We start from the raw sequence: 18,960 nt of genomic DNA, 5'->3' as shown, positions 1-18,960 counted from the left end.
CGGGCACAGGAGATGCCGGGGGGGGGGGGGGGGGGGCGTGTTGTAGAAAAATAGAGTGCACAGCCCATTTAGTAGGAACTATTCCCTGGCAGCCTGGGTCCAGGGGTGCTAGGTCCTCTGCTGTTTCAAACAATGCCTGAAACTGGTGTCTTTTCTTTTCTTTTTTATATGTCAAGTTAACTCAATGTTTTTTGTCACTCACTCTGGTTAATTCCTTCCTTCTGTGCACTTAAAACTGTCCAACTCAAAGCTAATGATGCCCATGACACCATCCCCACCGGCCCCAACCCCCACTCATCCCATCCCACCCCACCCCACCCCACCCCACCCCATCCCACCCAACTCCACCCCACCCCACCCCACCCCATCCCACCCAACTCCACCCCACCCCACCCCACCCCACCCCATCCCATCCCATCCCATCCCATCCCACTCTAAGCGTCCTGATACCTTAGGGCCCTTTACCATCGTAAGCACTCACTCCGCCCTGGAGGCAGACAGGCCTTATTTGAATCCCAGCTCTACCCACTTCCCGGAAAGGAGCTGACACCTCTGAGCCTCAGTGGCCTCTAAAACGGAGCAGTGGCTTCTGTCTCATAGTTTCACAGGAAGGATTAAATGAGACAGCAGCTAAAAGCGCTAGTCCTGGGGCCAGCCTCTCTGGGTTTAAGACTCGCTGTTTCTCACCAAGTTATTTAACTTTCCTAAGTCTCAGTTTCTTTATCTGCCAAATTGGGGCTCAATGATAGTGCCTCTCTCCTACATAAAAAGTAATAGCAGTGGCAATAATAATGAGTATAAACACAGGAAGTCTGAAATGAAGAGCAGTTGCCATCAGATTCCTGGGGATAACAAGGCGCCTTTGAGAGTCTAATGAAAGCAAAGACTCCTTCGCCCCCAGGAAGAATGCACATGTGTGCAAACTCTTCCTTAACTCTCCGAGACTGACAAGCTCCCTGGTGCCAGTTCACTGGCACCGAGTTTAGAATCACATGTTTCCCCCAGAGGAAACCAAGATGGCAGCATAGGTAAACGCCTAACTGCAGCCTCGCACAACAATTTAAAAAAAATACAACTAAAATACAAAATGGACATTATCCAGAACTACAGGAAAGTTGACTGACATGTTTTAGGGAAAACTTAAAAAAAACCCACAAAAAACACTTAAACATTGGTAGGAGGGAAGGTCCTGTGTCACATGCACATACAGGAACGCTGGCTGTAGGCACAGTGCAGTACAGCAGACTCCTAAGGTTATTCAGTTGCTCAACTGGAACTTCACGCCCATGGACCAGAAACTCCCCGTGTCCTCCTCTGCCAGCCCTACAGCCGCCATCCTGCTCTCAGGCCCCCTGAGGTGCCTGTTTGAGATTCTGCACACACGTGGGATCATGAAATCTGTCTTCTAAGATTGGCTCATGCCACTCAGCATCTCGGTGTCCTTCAGGCTCATCCATGTTGTCCCACATGACAGGCTTTCCTTCTTTGTTAAAGCAGAGTAACATTCCATCGTATGGACAAGCCCCCTTCCTTTACCCAGGTATCGCTTCAGAATCCATGCTCTATATTTGCATGTGATGTGCCTTATCTTCCTCCCCTTAATGAAAAATAAAAGCAGCCTTGGGCCGGAAACAGACCTGTGATTCCTCAGTATCCCACAGAGAGCGGCAGGAGAGGGAAGAGCACACACACGTGACATTGGGGCAGGCCAGGGGACTTTCCCAGTGAATCACATCGCTTCTCTGCCTCGGTCACTGCCTGTGCCGTGTGGGACATGAGCTCTGCTCTCACCGGCATCCTCACGGGCGAAATGCCTGGGGAGGACTTGAGACAGTCTCACCTTCAGTGACATCCCGCCACCTGAAACCTTTGTCCCATCCCCCAGCCAGGGACAGAGCTGACAGCTACATCGCTATGAAAAACTCCAGGCAGAGAGAATCCAGCCAACGACCCGTTCTGGACCAGGGGTCAGAACGACATTCACACCCCCACAGGTGCCATGGACCATCGGTGGCAACTCAGGACCCCGTGGCTCCTACAGACTTTCAGATCAAGAAGGACAAGACAACAGCCAGGACTTCTCAACGTTGGGCTTTTTAGAACTTTCCAAGTCTCTGAGGTGAGCCTTGCAGAACAGAGGGGAAAGTTCTCTTCATCACCGAGGTCAAAGTTAGGCATTCCCACCTGCCTTAGCATCACCTCGCCACCCACCTGTTCGTCCGCCATAGTGCGCGGGCAGGGAAACTTGCCCTCCATCCCCCGCTTCTCTTTCTTGATCTCCTCGGTCATGAAAAACGGTTTCTACTTAAGTGACTACACAGACCAGAGAGAATCAACCCAGAAGGCACATGGTCACCAGGCTGAAACACTTGTCACCCAGTCTGTCCGGAGGAACACGGCAGGCTTGTGAAGCTTGGACTCCGTGTTTAATCTGCTCTCAGAAGACATTCGGGGTCTTGATACCTTCATAAACCCCTCCTTTAGTTTTTTTCCTGATTTCTATTTTTGGCTCAAACACTGTGTCAGAGGACAGCAGGTGAGATTGATACATAGGCCGGTCCTCGACTTCTCTGGATGGAGATGACACATCTTGGCTGAGAGGCCTGGTCTGGAGGAGCCCAATTTTCCCTCCAGCTCCCTGCAGACTGGTGTCCTTAGAAATGTCCCTCGTGAACTGACAGCCCCAGGCTGACACATTTCCATACAAGGAGTCCCTCAGACAAGGGACTTCCTTGCTCTAACCCAGAGGTCGGCAAACTGTGGTTTGCCACTCTGTTGACTAATGAGTTTGCCAACCACTGCCCTAACCAGTTTAGCTCAGTTGATAGAGCGACAACCTGAGGACTGAAGGTTCTCAGGTTTGATTCCGGTCAAGGGCATGTACCTTGGTTGTGGGAACATCCCCAGTAGGGGGTGTGTAGGAGGCAGCTGATTGATGTTTCTCTCTCATTGATGCTTCTAACTCTCTCTTCCTCTCCCTTCCTCTCTGTAAAAAATCAATAATATATATATATATATATATATATATATATATATATATATATATATTTTTTTTTTTTTTTTAAAGGAACTTCCTTTATTAGAGAAGAGAAGTAAGGGTGGCCTTCAGCACTCGGAAGTTCAGCTTGATCTCCGGTAAAATGGGACAAGCATCCTTACTCAGTGGAGGTTGTGTTGATTAAATGAGATAAAGTGTGGCAAAGTATAGAACCTGAGTTAGAGGAGGAATCTACGTAATTATGAGTCGCTCCCCCGATTCCCCCTTTCAAAAGCCACTGAAACCCGCTCTGAACTATCAGCAGAATGGATCACCAATGATGGCACATCCATGGGAGAGATTACACAGTCCTTCAAAGCGTGTGGGGGCCCCAGCCAGGTGGCTCCATTGGTTGGAGCGTCATCTTACACAACAAAAAGGTTACGGGTTCGATCCCTGGTCAGGGAATTTATAGAAAGCCACCAATCGATGTTTCTCTCTCTCTCTCTCTCTCTCTCTCTCTCTCTCTCTCTCTCTCTCTCTCTCTCTCTCTCCCTCCCTCCCTCCCTCCCTCCCTCCCTTCCTCCCCCTTTCTAAAATCAAACATCCTCGGGTGAAGGTTTTTAAGAAGGGTATTGAGGTGAGGGGTTATGACAGATGTGGGGGTGCTCAGTCCAGACTTGTGCATGGAAGAAAGAGCAATTTTCTAACCCATGTGCAGAGGCTCTCAATAAGCAATCACGAACCACTGTCACAGAGAAGGCACCGCCACAGTCGCAGCTGTCACTCCAGAGGGAGTGGTTTGTGTTTTCTGGGCTTTTCTAAACTTTCCAAGTCTTCTGTGGTGAGTGTGTCTTACTTTCCTAATTAGGAAAAAAATCTGCAGGACATCTTGAGAGATGACAAAGGGCTTTTTGTGATTTTCACGTGGCACAGTGTACAGGGCAGGGCCAGAGGGCATAACAGTAGAAGTGCCTGTTCCCACAAGTTTGCAAAGGTACAAGGTCATCTGACTGGTAATAACAAGAATGGCCATAACAAAAATAATTATAATAAAAGCCACTAATAATAATAACAACATGCTGAAACCAGTTTGGCTCAGTGGTAGAGCGTCAGTCTGCAGACTGAAAGGTCCCAGGTTCGATCCTAGTCAAGGGCATGTACCTTGGTCGAGGGTGCATCCCCAGTAGGGGGTGTGCAAGAGGCAGCTGATCGATGTTTCTCTCTCATCAATGTTTCTAACTCTCTATCCCTCTCTCTTCCTCTCTGTAAAAAAATCAATAAAATATATATATTTAAAAATAATAATAATAACATTAACACCTTGCGTTTTGAGCACCTCCAAGGTGCAGAGTACTTTCTCTTTAGAGTAACCACTCTGTGAGGCTGGCACTCTCCTGGTGTTCATTTTGCAGAGAAGGAAATTAAATTTCAGAGAAATCAGGTGATTTGTCCTGGGGATCAGCATACACTTTGTCAGAGGCCAGGCAGACAAAGGCTGGGATTTTGGGGGGGGGGACCCTCTGCCAACCGTCGGCCACCAGGGCAACCATGTCCCTCTATGCCCTGGAGACCTGTTCCACCCCCACAGGGAAGCTGCACCCTCCAAGTCACCCAACCCCATCATTCTAGTCCAACAGAACTGTCTGTGGTGGTGGAAATATTTTCCCCTGTGCTAGCCACAGGTGGCTGTGGGGCCCTTGACATGTGGCCGGTACAGCTGAAGACATGAGTTTTTTGGACAGTGATATTTAATTTCTATCTAAGTGTAGGTTGCCACATGCGGTTGGTGGCTACCATATTGGACAGCGCAGCTCTGGCTCACTCTGGTCGGCACAGCTGACCCAGAGGAGTCCCGGTCGAACTGGGCCTTCCCACTTGTGACAGGGAAGGCCTCCACGGGTCCTCGTGTCTCCCTCCCAGCTGGCTGCCAGAGGCACCAGCCTTCCCAAGGAGGGCACGAGAGCTCCATCTACAAGATGGAAGAAGAGAGGGAACTACTTCATGGGAATCCATGGCGTGTTCACCATGTGCCTTGGCACTCTGCATATGTGATCACGCGGAATCTCTGCACCACCTTCACCTGGGAAGGGTGGTTATCCCCATTCTACAGAGAGAAAAGCTGAGGCTTCACGTGGCAAAACAGCCTGTTTGATGCCCCAGAACTAGGAAGTGCGGGACTGAGACGTGAACCCAGGTCTGAATGATTCTATCTCACCACACAGCTGCCCTCGGTAAGCCTTCCCATCCTGCACCCTGAACACGTCCCTACACCTCTCCCCTTCCGGGTGCAGAAGGCCAGGAAGAGGGACCAGCGGCCCCAGGGTACTCACATAGATGAGGCCTGAGAAGTACCTCTCCCTCAGGTTGTGCAGCACGGAGGCTTCGTTGAGGCAGGTCAGCTCGGCCATGTCCTCCACCTTGGAGAACTTGGGTGGGTTCATCTTCTGGATGTCATCTTTGCCCACCGTCACCTTCTTGCCGTTCTCCACCAGCTCCACGATCACCTCATCCCCCTTCTCCTCCTTGATGCTGGCCGCCTCGAAGCCCTGCTTCTCCGAGGGGATCCAGACCAGCTTCTTGGCAGCCCAGTCGGCCTGGGCCACGGGGCTGTTGATGAAGTTCTTGTCCACAAAGAGGAACTTCTCGTCGTCACTGAGCTGGCCCTTCTGCGCCATGGTGCCTGGTCGGTCCCCTGTGGGAGAAGGCAACAGGGTCAGAGTAGGGCCGGAGCTACGCTCGCACCTCACCCTGTCTGGGGTCAGCCATCTGAAGAAATGGTTGTCCCCTGCAGTACTGTTGATGTCCCTCAATGAATGGACACAATCAGCCCTTCAAAAACAGACCCGCATCATTGCCTAGTGTTCACCAACATGGCCCTGGATACATAAACCACGGCGTTTCCAGGCCATGAAATGCCTACCCGGGGGTTAAGAAGCGAGAAATATGTCTGCGTTGTGTTGACATAGGAAGAAGATATATCCAAGTCTTATTAACACAGAGTTACCACATGACCCAATGATTCCACGCCTAGGTATATACTCATGAGAACTGGAAAATACATCCATACCACAATTTGTATGGGAATGTTCATAGAAGCATGATTCATAATAGCCCCAAAGTGTAAAAAACCCAAATGTCCATCAACAGATGAATGGATGAATAAAATGTGGTTTAGCCAAATGAGAAATATTAGTCCTAAAAAAGAATAACGTACTAATATATACTGCAAAAGGGATAAACCTTGAAAAGATTACAAGTGAAAGAATCCAGTTATAAAGGGCCACATATTGTACGATTCCATTTATTTGCAATGTCAGGAGCAGGCAAATCCATAGAAATAGATTAGTGGCTGCCAGGGGCTGGGAGAGAACTAGAGGGTGACACCTGAGGGGTACAGGGTTTCTTTTTGGGCTAATGGAAATGTTCTAGAATATTGCAGCAATGGATGCACAGCTCTGGGAATATGCTAGAAGCCATTGAAGGCTATAATTTAAAAGGATGAATTATATGGTATGCGAATTTTTCTCAGTAAAGCTTTCAAAAATGAAATAAAAGGGGTGATTGTAAAACAGTAGGTATAATATCCCATTTTATTTTAAAATAGTTAGATTCCATGTAGCCAAATGAGTGGAGAAATGTGCACATATCAAGTACACTGATAAGGGGATTTTTACTTTCTATTATATTTTTTCTAATTTAATTGTAAAATATAATAGAAGATAAAATTTACTATCTTAACCATCATTTTTAGTATGGTTCAGTGGTATTAAGTGCACTCATATAACTGTGTAGCCATCACCACCCACCCTTAGAACTCTTCATTCTCCTTGCGAAACAGAAATTCTGTACCCAGTAACAATAATTCCCCTCCCTCCCCTCCCAACCACCATTCTACTTTCTGTCTCTATAAATTTGATTACTCCAGGTGCCACATATAGGTGGAATGGTACAGTATTCGTCTGCTTGTGACTGGCTTATTTCACTTAGCATAGTGTCCTCCAGGTTCATCCATGGTTCTGCGTGTGTCACAAGCCTGTCCTTTGTAAGGCTGGGTAATATTCCATTGCACAGAGAGGCCACATTTGTGTATCTCTCCATCTGGAAGTATCCATGCAGCACTGATGGACACTTGGGTTACTTCTACATTTTAGCTATTGTGAACATAAATGTGCTTTCTATTAGGTAGCTTTATCATATTTATAGTTTTATAACTTTATTACATTTATAAAAATTGATATTTTAAAAATATTTTGAATTAGCCAATACACATAAGGAAAAGGTGTTCGTCTCACTAGTAAATGAAGAAACCCAAGTTAAAGCAATGGGATATTGATTTTTCACCTAACAGCTTGGCTAAGGTGAAAACCATGGATAATAGCCAGTGCTGTCAAGAGTGTAGGAGACCAGCCTCTGGCCTCATAGCCCTCAGGATGGAAGAACCTTAAATCCATGCACACTCCTTGGCCTGCAGTTGCTTGCTAGAGATTTAGCCTAAGGAGACAGGTACCCGCTATCAGATGTGCAAGAACATACACACGTACACTGTAATGCTTCTCGGGACAGCGAAACCCACATGTACTCTACGTGGCCTTCCATGGGCAGGTGCCTAGAGCATCCCGTCAACACAATGCTACAACTCCACTGAAAACTCAAGACCTGGACTTCTATTTATGCCACACAAAGGTTATTTCCATCACATGGAAAATTTAAACCTATTTAAGCTTCACATCCTCACCGTAAATGTACAATTCCGTGATTTTCAGGTTGTGTGTTCCTTATGATGATGCATTGTGGAACATTCTTATCACCCCCTCAAAGGGTTCCCTCCTGCCGATCTGCAGCCAGTCACTCCCTGTTCCCACCTCCAACCTCTGGCCACCACTGATCCATCTGTCTCCATAGAGTCCCCTTGTCTGGCCATTTCATATGCCTGTTGGCTGTATAGATATACTTAGGATATATTTCTTTCTAATGCTCAGCCATAGAAAGAAACAAACTACGCCATAAAATAGACAAATCTCAAAAGCATTCTGCTCAGCGAGAGAAGCCAGGTGAGGCTGCGGATGCAGGTCTGGAGCCCACACTTTCAGGCCCCCTGAGCTAGAGGGGAAGCAGGTGGAGAACTTGATGATGGCTGGGCCAGGCTGGCACCACCCAAACCTACTAATGCACCTTAACATCACACAAAGAAAGAATCGATCAGATACGACACATCTCCAGATGGAATGCCGTAGGAAGTGCCACCGCCACCAATGAAATGTTCTTACAAAAAGGAAAGAACAGAAGCTGACAGAGCCTCTGATCTAACCCCCGTTTACAGAAAGCGCAGGGCACAGGGGACACAGTGATCAATGTCATGGGCATGCAACGAAGTCCAGAAGGTGGAAAGGCATAGAACAGATGACTCAGCTTCTGTAACAAAGTACAAAAAAAAAAAAAAAAAACAAAAAAAAAAACAGGGGACCCTATAGGTTAGAAGGGATTTTAGGAATCATAAGAGACATGGGAGGAGGGTGATGATGAAATGAAACTCGCTTCAGGTGTGATAATGATTGAACTTGACAGGTACCTGAGGTGTCACACCATTCCCTCTACTTTCGAATATGTTTGGAAGTTCTCATAATGGAAAATTCAGACAAGTACAATGGGAGCTAAACACTGATAGAGGCAGAGAAAGAACGCCCCACACTCCAACATACACATCCAGGCCAGCGCACAAATAAAGGCATATGCTGTACTTTTAAAAAGCCACCCCTTAAATGGAAAACTTTGAAGAATTAAAAGTTAATTGCTGGGGGAAATTTTTTTTTATTTTTTTTATTTGACAAGTCCTCCAAATGAAAATTTCATGAGCTAATTGGGAGAATTTGAACGTTGACTCACTGTCGTTTATATAAGGAAATCTGTGAAATTCTTTGGTGTGAAAACGGTACTGTGATTTCATTTGTTTAGAGAGTCCTTTCCTTTTAGAGACATTTGGAAATATTGATAAGAGGGACTGATAAACCTGGGCTTATCTCAAAATAAGCAGGGCAGGGAGGAAATGAATGGGGGTGGAGAGGAAGCAAGACTGGCTCAGGTGTTGATAAATGCTTATGCTGTTCTGTCTACTTTTGCATGTTTGACATTTTTCCTTAAAAAAATATTTCCATATAAAATGTATAAAACTACCTCCTACTTGTATGCATCATCAATAGTGCACCATCTCCCATTTGGCCTGTATGTCAAACCCCAACAGTGATGGTTAACACTGCAGGACCCCTTCCAGGCCCTGGGCTCAGTCCTTCACACGCAGGAACACCAGATGACATCACCACAGCCTCTGCAGTTAGGTTTTATGATAAGCTCCATCTCACAGATATGGAAACCAAGGCTCAGAGAGGCGAAGGAATCTGCCTCAAGACACACAGCAAGCAGAAAAGCGGCAGAGCTAGGAATTGAACCCATGCTTGATCGTATACTATGTATACAAGCTTGATGGGCTTGTCAGGAGCTCAGTGGAGTATTTGCAATGAATGAACTGATCCTTTTAGACATCTGCACTGTGGTTGGCAAACTGCGGCTCTTTGGCCCTTTGAGTGTGGCTCTTCCACAAAACACCATGGCCTGGGAGAGTCTATATTGAAGGAGTGGCGTTAGAAGTTTACATTTAAAAAATTTGGCTTTCAAAAGAAATTTCAATCGCTGTACTGTTGATATTTGGCTCTGTTGACTTATGAGTTTGCCGACCACTACCCTAGCACATAATAAACATTCAAAATGGGACGCAAATCAACTGCACCCCACAATCTGAACAAATCTCACACACACACCGTTGAGAAGGCAGATGCAAGGAGGACGCACCATGTGATTCTTGTTTATATGAAGTTCAAAACCAGGGAAAACTGATGGCGATGCATCATGACTGGAAGGGTGGGACAAGGGGGGCTGATGTTCTGTCTTAATCCGAGCGCCAGTTGCATGGGTGTGAAAATTCCCCTGGCCGCACTTCCATGAAAATTTTCGGTTTCCTTTCCTTTTCCTTTCTATCTTTAATTGTGGTAAAATATACAGAACATAAAATTTATCACCTTAATCATTTAGTTATACGTTCAGTAGTACCAAGCACACCTATATTACTTCCCAGTCTATAACAACTTTTTGAATGGTAGCTGATTGTTCCCGAGAGGGCTAGGAGAAGTGTTTTATTTATTCCTAGCAGAATGATGGCTAAATAGGCTCTTTCTTTCCTTTTTTAGGTTAAGACTCTTGCTTCCTTTTTTATTGGATTTATTGGGCTCTAATTGCAATGTTGGTGAGCTGCCTTGATAGCAAAAAATACAACCGAAAAATAAAAGGGCCCAGGACTCCCCATGGCCAGGAAGCCTGTCTGATCCAGGATTTAAAAAAACACAAACAAGATCAAGTGCAAAGAGTCGGTCTCTGTCCAAAAAAGGAGAGCGAGCATCTGGCTAGCTTCCCAGGCTTTCATGCCTGTGACAGTTACGACGTGTGCCATCTGCTTTGGTCACAGGGAACGAAGGGAGAGGAAAGAGGAGCTTGGCTTCGCCCTAGCCATGCGTTTCCCAGAGTGTGCTCTGTGGAACCCCGTCCCTTGGGATATTTGGGGTGGGGTGGAGAGGGATTTAGGGAGGTTAAGACACTCTTCAAAGATAAATTAAAAAACAGCCTGTAGTCAAATCCATTTGAAAAGTGCTCCCTGTCCCCTCCCCCTCACTGAGGGCAGAACACTTACCAGGGCATCCCAGGTCCCGGAGAAAAATATATTTCACTCCTTTGAACCCAGAGCTCCCCCAAACATTTGGCCACAGACCCCTTTTCCCACTAAAAACTGATGAAATCCCACAGATTTGCCCTTGAGGAAATTCAGCGAGCTTCGAAAATGATAAGTACAATATCAGTCAGCATGGCTGCTACAATTTATTGAGGGCCAGCTTTATCCCATTGAACCCCTGGAGAGATGCCATTACCTGACTTACCGATGAAGAAACAAGCACAGAGAGGTTAAGTAAGTTGCCCACTGTGGCACAGCTAGATATGGCGAAATCCCATTTAAAAAACTGTATTTTCAAAGTGGTCTCTCTTGCTTTGTCCGCCTTCTTGGAAACGTGCAGAGGACCGGAGGACTGAAGGAAGTCTAGGCACCTGTGCAATGCAGCATGGATCAGACTTGGCTACTTGAGGGCTCCGAATAACTCGGTTTTATTGTTCTAAGGACCTGCCTCAGCATGCACGCAGAACCTTGAGTTGGGGACACCCCGGCAGTCAGGGTCCAGTCAGGCATGCGGTGGGGCCGTGCGGGGTGAAAAGTAGCTTTGCCAAACCGCAGCAGAGGTCCGAGACTGCGGTCCTGGGAAGAGTTCTCCCATGCTGAAGGGAAGCAGAACCTGGCCTGCTGCTCCCTGCGGTGGCCTTTCATTTAGAGCTGGGTTTTCCACTTCAAGACTATGGGTTGACATTGGGGCTGGACAACTCTCTGGTGGGGGTGGAGCTGTCCTGTGCATTCAGCATCTCTGGCCCTCCACCCACCAGATGATAGCAGCGTACCCTTTCCTGCTCATGACAACCAGAAATGTCTCCAGGCGTCACCAGGTGTCCCCTGGGGGGCAAACTGTCCCCAGTAAGAACCACTGTGCTGGAGTAACAAGACAATTAAAGCTGAGGACAGTCGCTACTTCATCAACACCAGCCAAGAGCATCAGCTGCGGACGGTCACCTCAGACCGACAGAGACAGCTGTCCAGGTGGGCAAACCTGCAGGAGGCCCCCAGCACCCCGTTTCTTCCTCTCCAAGCCCCCCTTCTCCTCGCCTCCCCTTAACAGTTCAGTAGTACCAAGCACACCTACATTACTTCCCAACTATAACAAGTTTTTGAATGGTAGCTGATTATTCTCAAGAAGGCTTTGAGAAGTGTTTTATTTATTCCTAGCAGAATGACAACCAAGTAGGCTCTTTCCTTCCTTTTTTAGGTTTTAAGACTCTCTTGCTTCCTTTTTTATTGAATGTATTGGGTTCTTTCTAATTGCAGTGTTGGTGAGCTGCCTTGAAAGTCAGGAAAAACAGCAAAATATACAGCCGAAAATACAACCAAAAAAAATATGTCTTGCATCAGCTGCGAGGGCTGAAAGGACACCTCCAGGATTATGACCCGGGACTAACGAATACAAAGTACAGCTCGTGAGCAAGGGCTGCCCTTAAACGTTACAGCGAAAGCAAAGGACTCTGTCACTGCTGGCGTTAGCGCCGCTGAGTGTGTCAGCCCCGGCTTCCTTCCCAACCACACCTGGCTTCACTCTGAGCGCAAACAAGCTGGTCCTTAGCCTCAGGGTTACAAGTCCCAGCTCTGCTCCAATCTCGCTGGGCGACTCTGAGCACGTCACTCTCCCTCTCTGTGAGTTAGCGGGGAGATGCTGGACTAGCTCTAACATTTTACGGTATCTGACTCTAGATCAAAGCATTGAAATTGGACCAATTGAGAATGGTCAACGGCGTTAGCTTGTTTTAACATCAATTTTATTTTCCCCAGAGGACCTCAGGCGGAAAGGGCTTTCCCTTTTGGCTTCTGCATTCATGAAAAGTGAATAAAATACTCCAGAGCCCAAAGAGTGTAGGATTTGCACATCATCAGGCCTGGTCGACAGCTCCCCTCAGGATTTTACTGCCAAGCCACTGGTGCAAGATTTTGGACACGGATTCAAATAGCTCCAGGGTCAGGTGAGCAATGCAGAGTGACCCAGGCCAGACCCGGCTGGGCAGAGCCCTCTCACCCTCTCCAAAGAGGGTGGCAGCTTGACTCCCACTCCTGTCACCCAGCAAGGATGTGGGCCTGTATGCCAGACTTTCAATGGACCCAAAGTCTGAATTTAGGTGAAATCACGGCACATTGTAAATGCCACGTAGGCAAAATAAAAGCCTCTGGGCCTGATCTAGGATACAACCCGCCAGCCAAAAGGGCCTGTGAAGTGGAGAAATTGGTTCAGGGTCTGCCCCAGGTGTGGGAGGAGCCAAGCGTGCAGAAGGAAGCAGGAGAGGGACTGGCCTCCCTAGATGCACCCATTCTCGGGGCCCCAAACTATCCCTGCGAGGCAGCGAGAACTCTTCTACTCATGGGGTATCAGGCAAGGAATTTTATTATATACTAGAGGCCCAGTGCACAAAATTTGTGCACAGGAGTGAGGGTCACTCAGCCCAGCCTGCACCCTCTCAAACCTGGGACCCCTCAAAGGATGTCCAACTGTCGGTTTAGAATCAGGCCTAACCCAGCAGTTGGACATCTCTCTCACAATCCAGGACCACTGGCTCTTACCCACTCACCTGCCTGCCTGCCTGATCACCCCTAACCTCCCTCACCTGCTAGCCTGATCGCCCCTAACCTCCCTCCCCTGAGAGCCTGATCACCCCTAACTGCCCTCCCAAGCTGGCCTGATTGCCCCTAGTTGCCTCTGCCTTGGCCCCCGCCACCTCCTTCCAGCTTTGTGGAGGACTGAACGACTGGAAAATAATTAGCATATTACCCTTCTATTAGTATAGACTAGAGGCCTGATGCACAAAATTTGTGCAAGAGCTTTGGCTCCAGGCGCCACCCGCTGCCGCTGCCATGACTGGAGCCTCTGCCGCAGCCCCACCTGTTGCAGCTTTGTCCAGAAGGACAGGTGTCCAGAAGGATGTCCTGTTTAATTAGCATATTATGCTTTTATTATTGTAGATATTATCTCTCCCTGTCTCATAAGTGTCCAGCGAGGTGGGCATTATTTATTATTTCTAAAATACTACCAAGGTCCAGAGAAGTAAACTAAAGGCCTTTGCTTGCAAAAGCTGGAGCTAGGACTTGAACCCAAATCTGTCTGAACCCAATCTCCTCTTAGCAGAAAATGTCTCCTCAGCTCCATGGCCTCACACCACAGCCCCTCCCCATCTTCCAAGATCATCTCCCATGTCCTGCCAAGGAAGCCTGACCTCACCATACAGTAAAAAGGTGAGCAGTGAACCTGCCAATTCAATGTTGTCTTATACCCCTGGTCGCCAAACTGTGGCTCGTGAGCCACATGTGGCTCTTTGGCCCCTTGAGTGTGGCTCTTCCACAAAATACCATGGCCTGGGCGAGTCTATTTTGAAGAAGTGGCGTTAGAAGAAGTTTAAATTTAAAAAATTTGGCTCTCAAATTTCAGTCGTTGTACTGTTGATATTTGGCTCTGTTGACTAAGGAGTTTGCTGACCACTGCCTTATACCATCTGTCTAACTCATTTGCATACTGTTGTTAAAGTAACTACAGAAGGAAGTTATTTTAATGTGTAAATAATTAATAAATTATTTTTTCCTCCCTACAAAGAGAGCATGGTTAGCAAGAGACATGGTAATTCTTATAGAGGATGCTTTGGTGGTAGAGAGAACTGGTCATTTCTGGCCCGAAGGCCCCGTTGGGTTTTGTGTCTTACACTCTGGCACCGCACAGCTTAGAAACCAATGTACAGTCTTATATGTGACCAAGAGAAGTTTACATTGACAATGTCCTTGGAGGCCACTTCAGCAATATCTATCCATTTTAAATGTGCCTGGTCTTTAACTTAGCAATTGCATTTCTGGGAATTTATCCTACAGACACACTCATACAATTAGACAAAAATAGGTACACAGGATGTTCCCTGGAGTCCTGTTTATAAGAAATGGGGGGAGGGGGGGGGACTGGTTGTTTCAATAAGGGGCTATTTCAGTAAGATGCTCTACTTCCATCCAATGTAGGGTCATGCGGCCCATAAAAAAAAAAAAAAAATGTGCTGATATAGAAAGATGTAAAAAACATGTAATTATTGCCCTGACCGGTTTGGCTCAGTGAATAGAGCATCAGCCTGCAGACTGAAGGGTCCCAGGTTGGATTCCGGTCAAGGGCATGTACCTTGGTTGCGGGCACATCCCCGGTGGGAGGTGTGCAGGAGGCAGCTGATCAATGTTTCTCTCTCTGTCCCTCTCCCTTCCTCTCTGTAAAAAAAAAAAAAAAAAATCAATAAAATATATATTTAAAAAAAACAACATGTAATTATATAGACCGAAGCTTAATTTATGGAAAGCCGATATTTGTGTGTAAAAGGAAGATTTAACAGAGGAGAGTTTTAGAAGAAGCACAAGAATACATTAGCCATGACATCTAGAGATGGCAGGTGGGGTAGGGGGAGGCGGGAAAAGGCATTCTACGTGGAGAGTGGGGAATGGCTAGCATGCCCCCGGCGGCCTCGGGCACTGGCCCCTTCTGAGCGCCTGTGTCGCCGGCCGCGGCTGCGCCAGCGGAGGGGAGGAGGCCCACGCCTGCAGGAGTGAGCCGAGAGAGCCAGTGACGACCCCGTGGTCCCGTCCTAGGGACTTTGATGAGGACTGTTCCTCCTGAGCCCCTGCATCGCTGGCGTAGTCAGAGACACCCGCCTTCCTCCTGCAGATGCAACCGGCAGCACCAGCTCCTCCCTGCACCGTCTGATCCCACAGAAAGTTCTCTCCGATTCCCGCTTGGCCTTCTCCCAACGTGTGACTGTGGTTAAACGTGCTTTAAGGTCGGGATGGAGACCTCAGAGAGCAGGAGAGCCGCAGGGAGAGCCAGATCGGCCTCTCCCACTCACAGGTGGAAGCTCTCACAGGGTGCCGCGGCCGCCATAAACCAACCTCGGATGGGCCAAGGTGGCTGGAATTGCCACGCTCCTGACACAGGAGGAAGTGCGGCTGTACTAAAACAGAACATTCAACCACCGCCTTTGGGTCCCATAAAGATTGGGTGTATGAAGAGATTACACAGAAGGAAGATTGAGAACATTTCTTCTTCATGCATAGACCACACAGCAGGCTTCCTGCTTCTGCCAAGTACCCGCTGTGCCACATTAGGCAAGGTCCTTCAAGCCTCTGGTCCTGTGTGCTATAAATAACCATCCGCTCACGTTGGCCAGGGGCCAGGCATGGTGCTCAGCCCTTCGTGGGCATCATGCCATTTAATCCTCCCAACGGGGTCATAACCCCTTAGGCTCTGGAGTTAGAGAGAGCTCCCTTGGCCACATTCCGTCTTCCTCATTGGCTAGCTATCTTGGGCAAGGTACTCACCCTCCGTGGTTATAAAACAGCGCCCATTTTACAGACAGGAAAACCGAGGTTTGAGAAGGCCTCGGTGTGGAGGGTGCTGAGTTTTACTTGTGACCAGTCTAGGATTCCAATGGATTTAAAGTTGGACTTGGTTTTCCAGAAAAAAAAAAATCTAATCTATACCGGTGAGAATGACATGGGTGTGCCAAAGCTTCCTAGCCACCTGCTTGGACCCATCCTACTGGGGAAAGGAGACAACACCCTGCCCCCCAAAAAATAAAACTTCCAAATAAGAGAGTGGGAAAAACTAAACCCCCTTTCCCCCCAATGCCTTCTCCTCTGGGCCGCTCCACTGGGTCCTGACTGGGAAGGACGAGGGCAGAGAGCTCCCCGGAGCCCCAACCAATAAAGCTGCACTGGGAGGCTCATTTGCCAGGGGGCTGGGGATGGCCCCGTGGAAAATGCTTCCATACATGGGCATGTTCGCCTCAATCTCGGCCCTCGCGCAGAAATGTAATGATAACAACTACCTTGTAGGGAATAACACGTCTATTTCAGACACAAAAATAAAAGAATAAAAAACATGGTGTACACAAGGCGGGCGCCCGGAGCTTCTCCGGGGAGACCCGGCTGGCTCACGTTCTGGACTCTCGGGGTGAGAGCCCCCCTGAGGTCCTCAGGCTCGTGGATTACCACGGTGCCTTTTATTTTAAACTCACAAAAGGTCAGTTTATGTTTTCCTCAAAGAGAAGATGGTAAACATTTGCCTTCTCGGAAACATTTGGTCCCACAAGAAACCCGACTCGGACAACGGTTTTGCTCGTGATAAAGGAAAAAAGGATGGTGGGGTCCAGGGTAGAGGCTTGGCATGAGACAGACCCAGGAATGGCATCTACCACTTGCTAGCTGTGTCATCCCGGGCAAGTTATGGAACCTCTCTGAGCCTCAGCTGCCTCGAATACTAATCAGGCATCAGGATGCCTCCCTGACAAGGTGGTTGCGATCATTAAATGAGATACGTCAAGTCAAGCACTGTTACAGCGCCTGGCGCTAAGTGCTAAGTGCTCCATCAAGTGGTAGCGACTTTGGAAAGAAGACTGCTTTTCCTCCCACGGGTACCCAGCACCCTGTTTTATAAACGCCATCGGATGACTGTCAAGCTCCCTCTCCATAAAAAGTCCACCACGGGAGCTTTCGGGAAACCAAACAAACCAAGGAGGCTGCACCCAACAGAACAAAACGAGGCAAGGCAGTTTACTAACAGCCGGCCTGACTTCCCTTTGCCAAATAAACCCTGGCCAGTTTGCAATTTAGTCTATCAGTTCTTAGATAGACTAATCGCTCCCTGTCTCGGGTTTCTAAATATTTTTCTTTTAGTTCTTGACAAATATGGCTTTGAAGGGTGCCTTTCCTCGAGCAGCAAAACCCCAGCCAACTGTTCTCTGCGCGGGGAGAAAACTTAAAGCAAGCAGTGGCCCTACATTCCTTTTGCCCGTTTGTGAGGCGTGAGAGCCGCTTCGCACGGGCTGCTCTGCAGAAAGTCCCAGCGCAATCTTATTGAATGCACCTGCAGGTCATGGAGGCAAAAGTGGACTTTGGCAGCAGTCTGGGCATTGGGGGCCCCTGGGATCAACCTGGGTGATTTTTTTTTTTTTTTTTTTAATTTGGAGGAAGGGGATCCAGAAGGAAACCGGGCTGTAATAAATGAACTGGATCATAACCAGCCTATTCCTCCCGGGTTATCAACAAGCACAGCCGCTGGGCTGATGGTAAAATACTGCCCTCTCTGGGAGTATGTGCCCATGTGTTTTTAACTGAGCTAATGCCTCTCATCAGCAGAACCAAGCAGGGTTTCCAAACCCAGGTGGAGTGGCACTTGGCGTGACTGCGTGATGGGAATGGCCCTTCGGGGACGTCGGCACCCTTTCTGTGCCCAGAATAAAAGCTGGAAGCCTGGCCGGGGAGGCTGGACCCCTGAGATTTGTAAAGAAGCCCATCTCCAAGATTTGCCTCCTAACAAAAATCACCTGGGACCCTTTTTTACTTTCTAAGTTTTTCTGGAGATTCTAGTGCCCCTGGAGGTGGGCCCAGGCGTGTGGTCTGTTGTGTTTCATAAGTTCCTCCCAAGTGCTACTTATCCTTGCCGGTTTGGGGGAAACCTAAGGTGATGGGCAGAGAGAAATAAAAATTGTGAACCCCCACCCTCTCATCGTAGTCCTGAAGAGGAGGGCAAAGGCTATCCTCACGACTCCCCAGCCCCTGGATGCCCTGAAGGACCCTTGCATTCCCCTTCCCCCACACCAGGCCACACTACTTACAGATCTCCCACTGGGGGGCTGACGGAGAAGAGACGGGATGGAGAGCTCAGATCTGGCACACCTCCCAGGCAGGGGCGTCCAAATCTCCCCGCTCGCCCAGGACGCCTCTCTTTATAGGCCCGCAGCTGCCCGCGGGTGGGAAGGGGGCGGCCGCCCAGGAGGGCGGAGGGGGGAGGGTCCCGCGCGGCTCCCTCCGCCGCGCAGCGCCCCCTGCAGGCCGGAGAAGCGGGCTTTTGGTCCAGGCTCTCGGGCGCACCTGGGACAGACGCGCAGAGGTCAAAGCCGAGGCTCCAAGCAAGGGCGCCCGCTGAAGTGCCTCACCCCCGGCTCCCGGTCCGTCACGCAGACTCCGGGTCCCTAACGAAAGGGGTCGCGTGGCCAAGGTCTATGGAGGATGACTGAGAATTGCTTCCCTGATTCAGTGTCAGCCCAAGTGGCTCTAACCGCTTCTCCACCCCGGAGGGGAGGGGAGGGGAGGGGATGGGGGGGTCGAGTGGATAGGTCCCCGCCCCACTCCCCGTTTTATTCGCCTCCCGCTGTCTGCAAAAGGAGCCTGCCGTGTTGCCTAAAGGGTAGAAAAGGGGATTTTTTTTTTTTTTTAAACT

General features: G+C 48.6%; 1 protein-coding gene across 3 annotated transcripts in view; it reads right to left on the bottom strand.

Moving 5' to 3' along the window:
* The window catches only part of MYH11 (myosin heavy chain 11), a 120,085-nt gene extending 101,535 nt beyond the window's left edge, over window positions 1-18,550 (bottom strand). Inside the window, exons 1-2 of one of the 3 annotated variants that reach the window (XM_084881095.1) lie at window positions 18,356-18,550; window positions 5,311-5,672 (exon numbers count right to left, since the gene is read on the bottom strand). In XM_084881095.1, coding sequence (XP_084737221.1) covers window positions 5,311-5,655 — 345 coding nt within the window. In that variant the 5' untranslated portion in view covers window positions 5,656-5,672; window positions 18,356-18,550. The remainder of the gene's footprint in view (window positions 1-5,310; window positions 5,673-18,355) is intronic. The other 2 variants (XM_084881093.1, XM_084881094.1) reach the window with 2 other exon arrangements.
* Window positions 18,551-18,960: the final 410 nt, after the last annotated feature.

Source organism: Pipistrellus hanaki (assembly GCF_964339955.1).
Source record: "Pipistrellus hanaki genome assembly, chromosome: 4".
Classification (NCBI taxonomy): Eukaryota; Metazoa; Chordata; class Mammalia; order Chiroptera; family Vespertilionidae; genus Pipistrellus; species Pipistrellus hanaki.
Note: the sequence above shows the minus strand (reverse complement) of the source record. Positions and strands in the feature narration are given on the sequence as shown.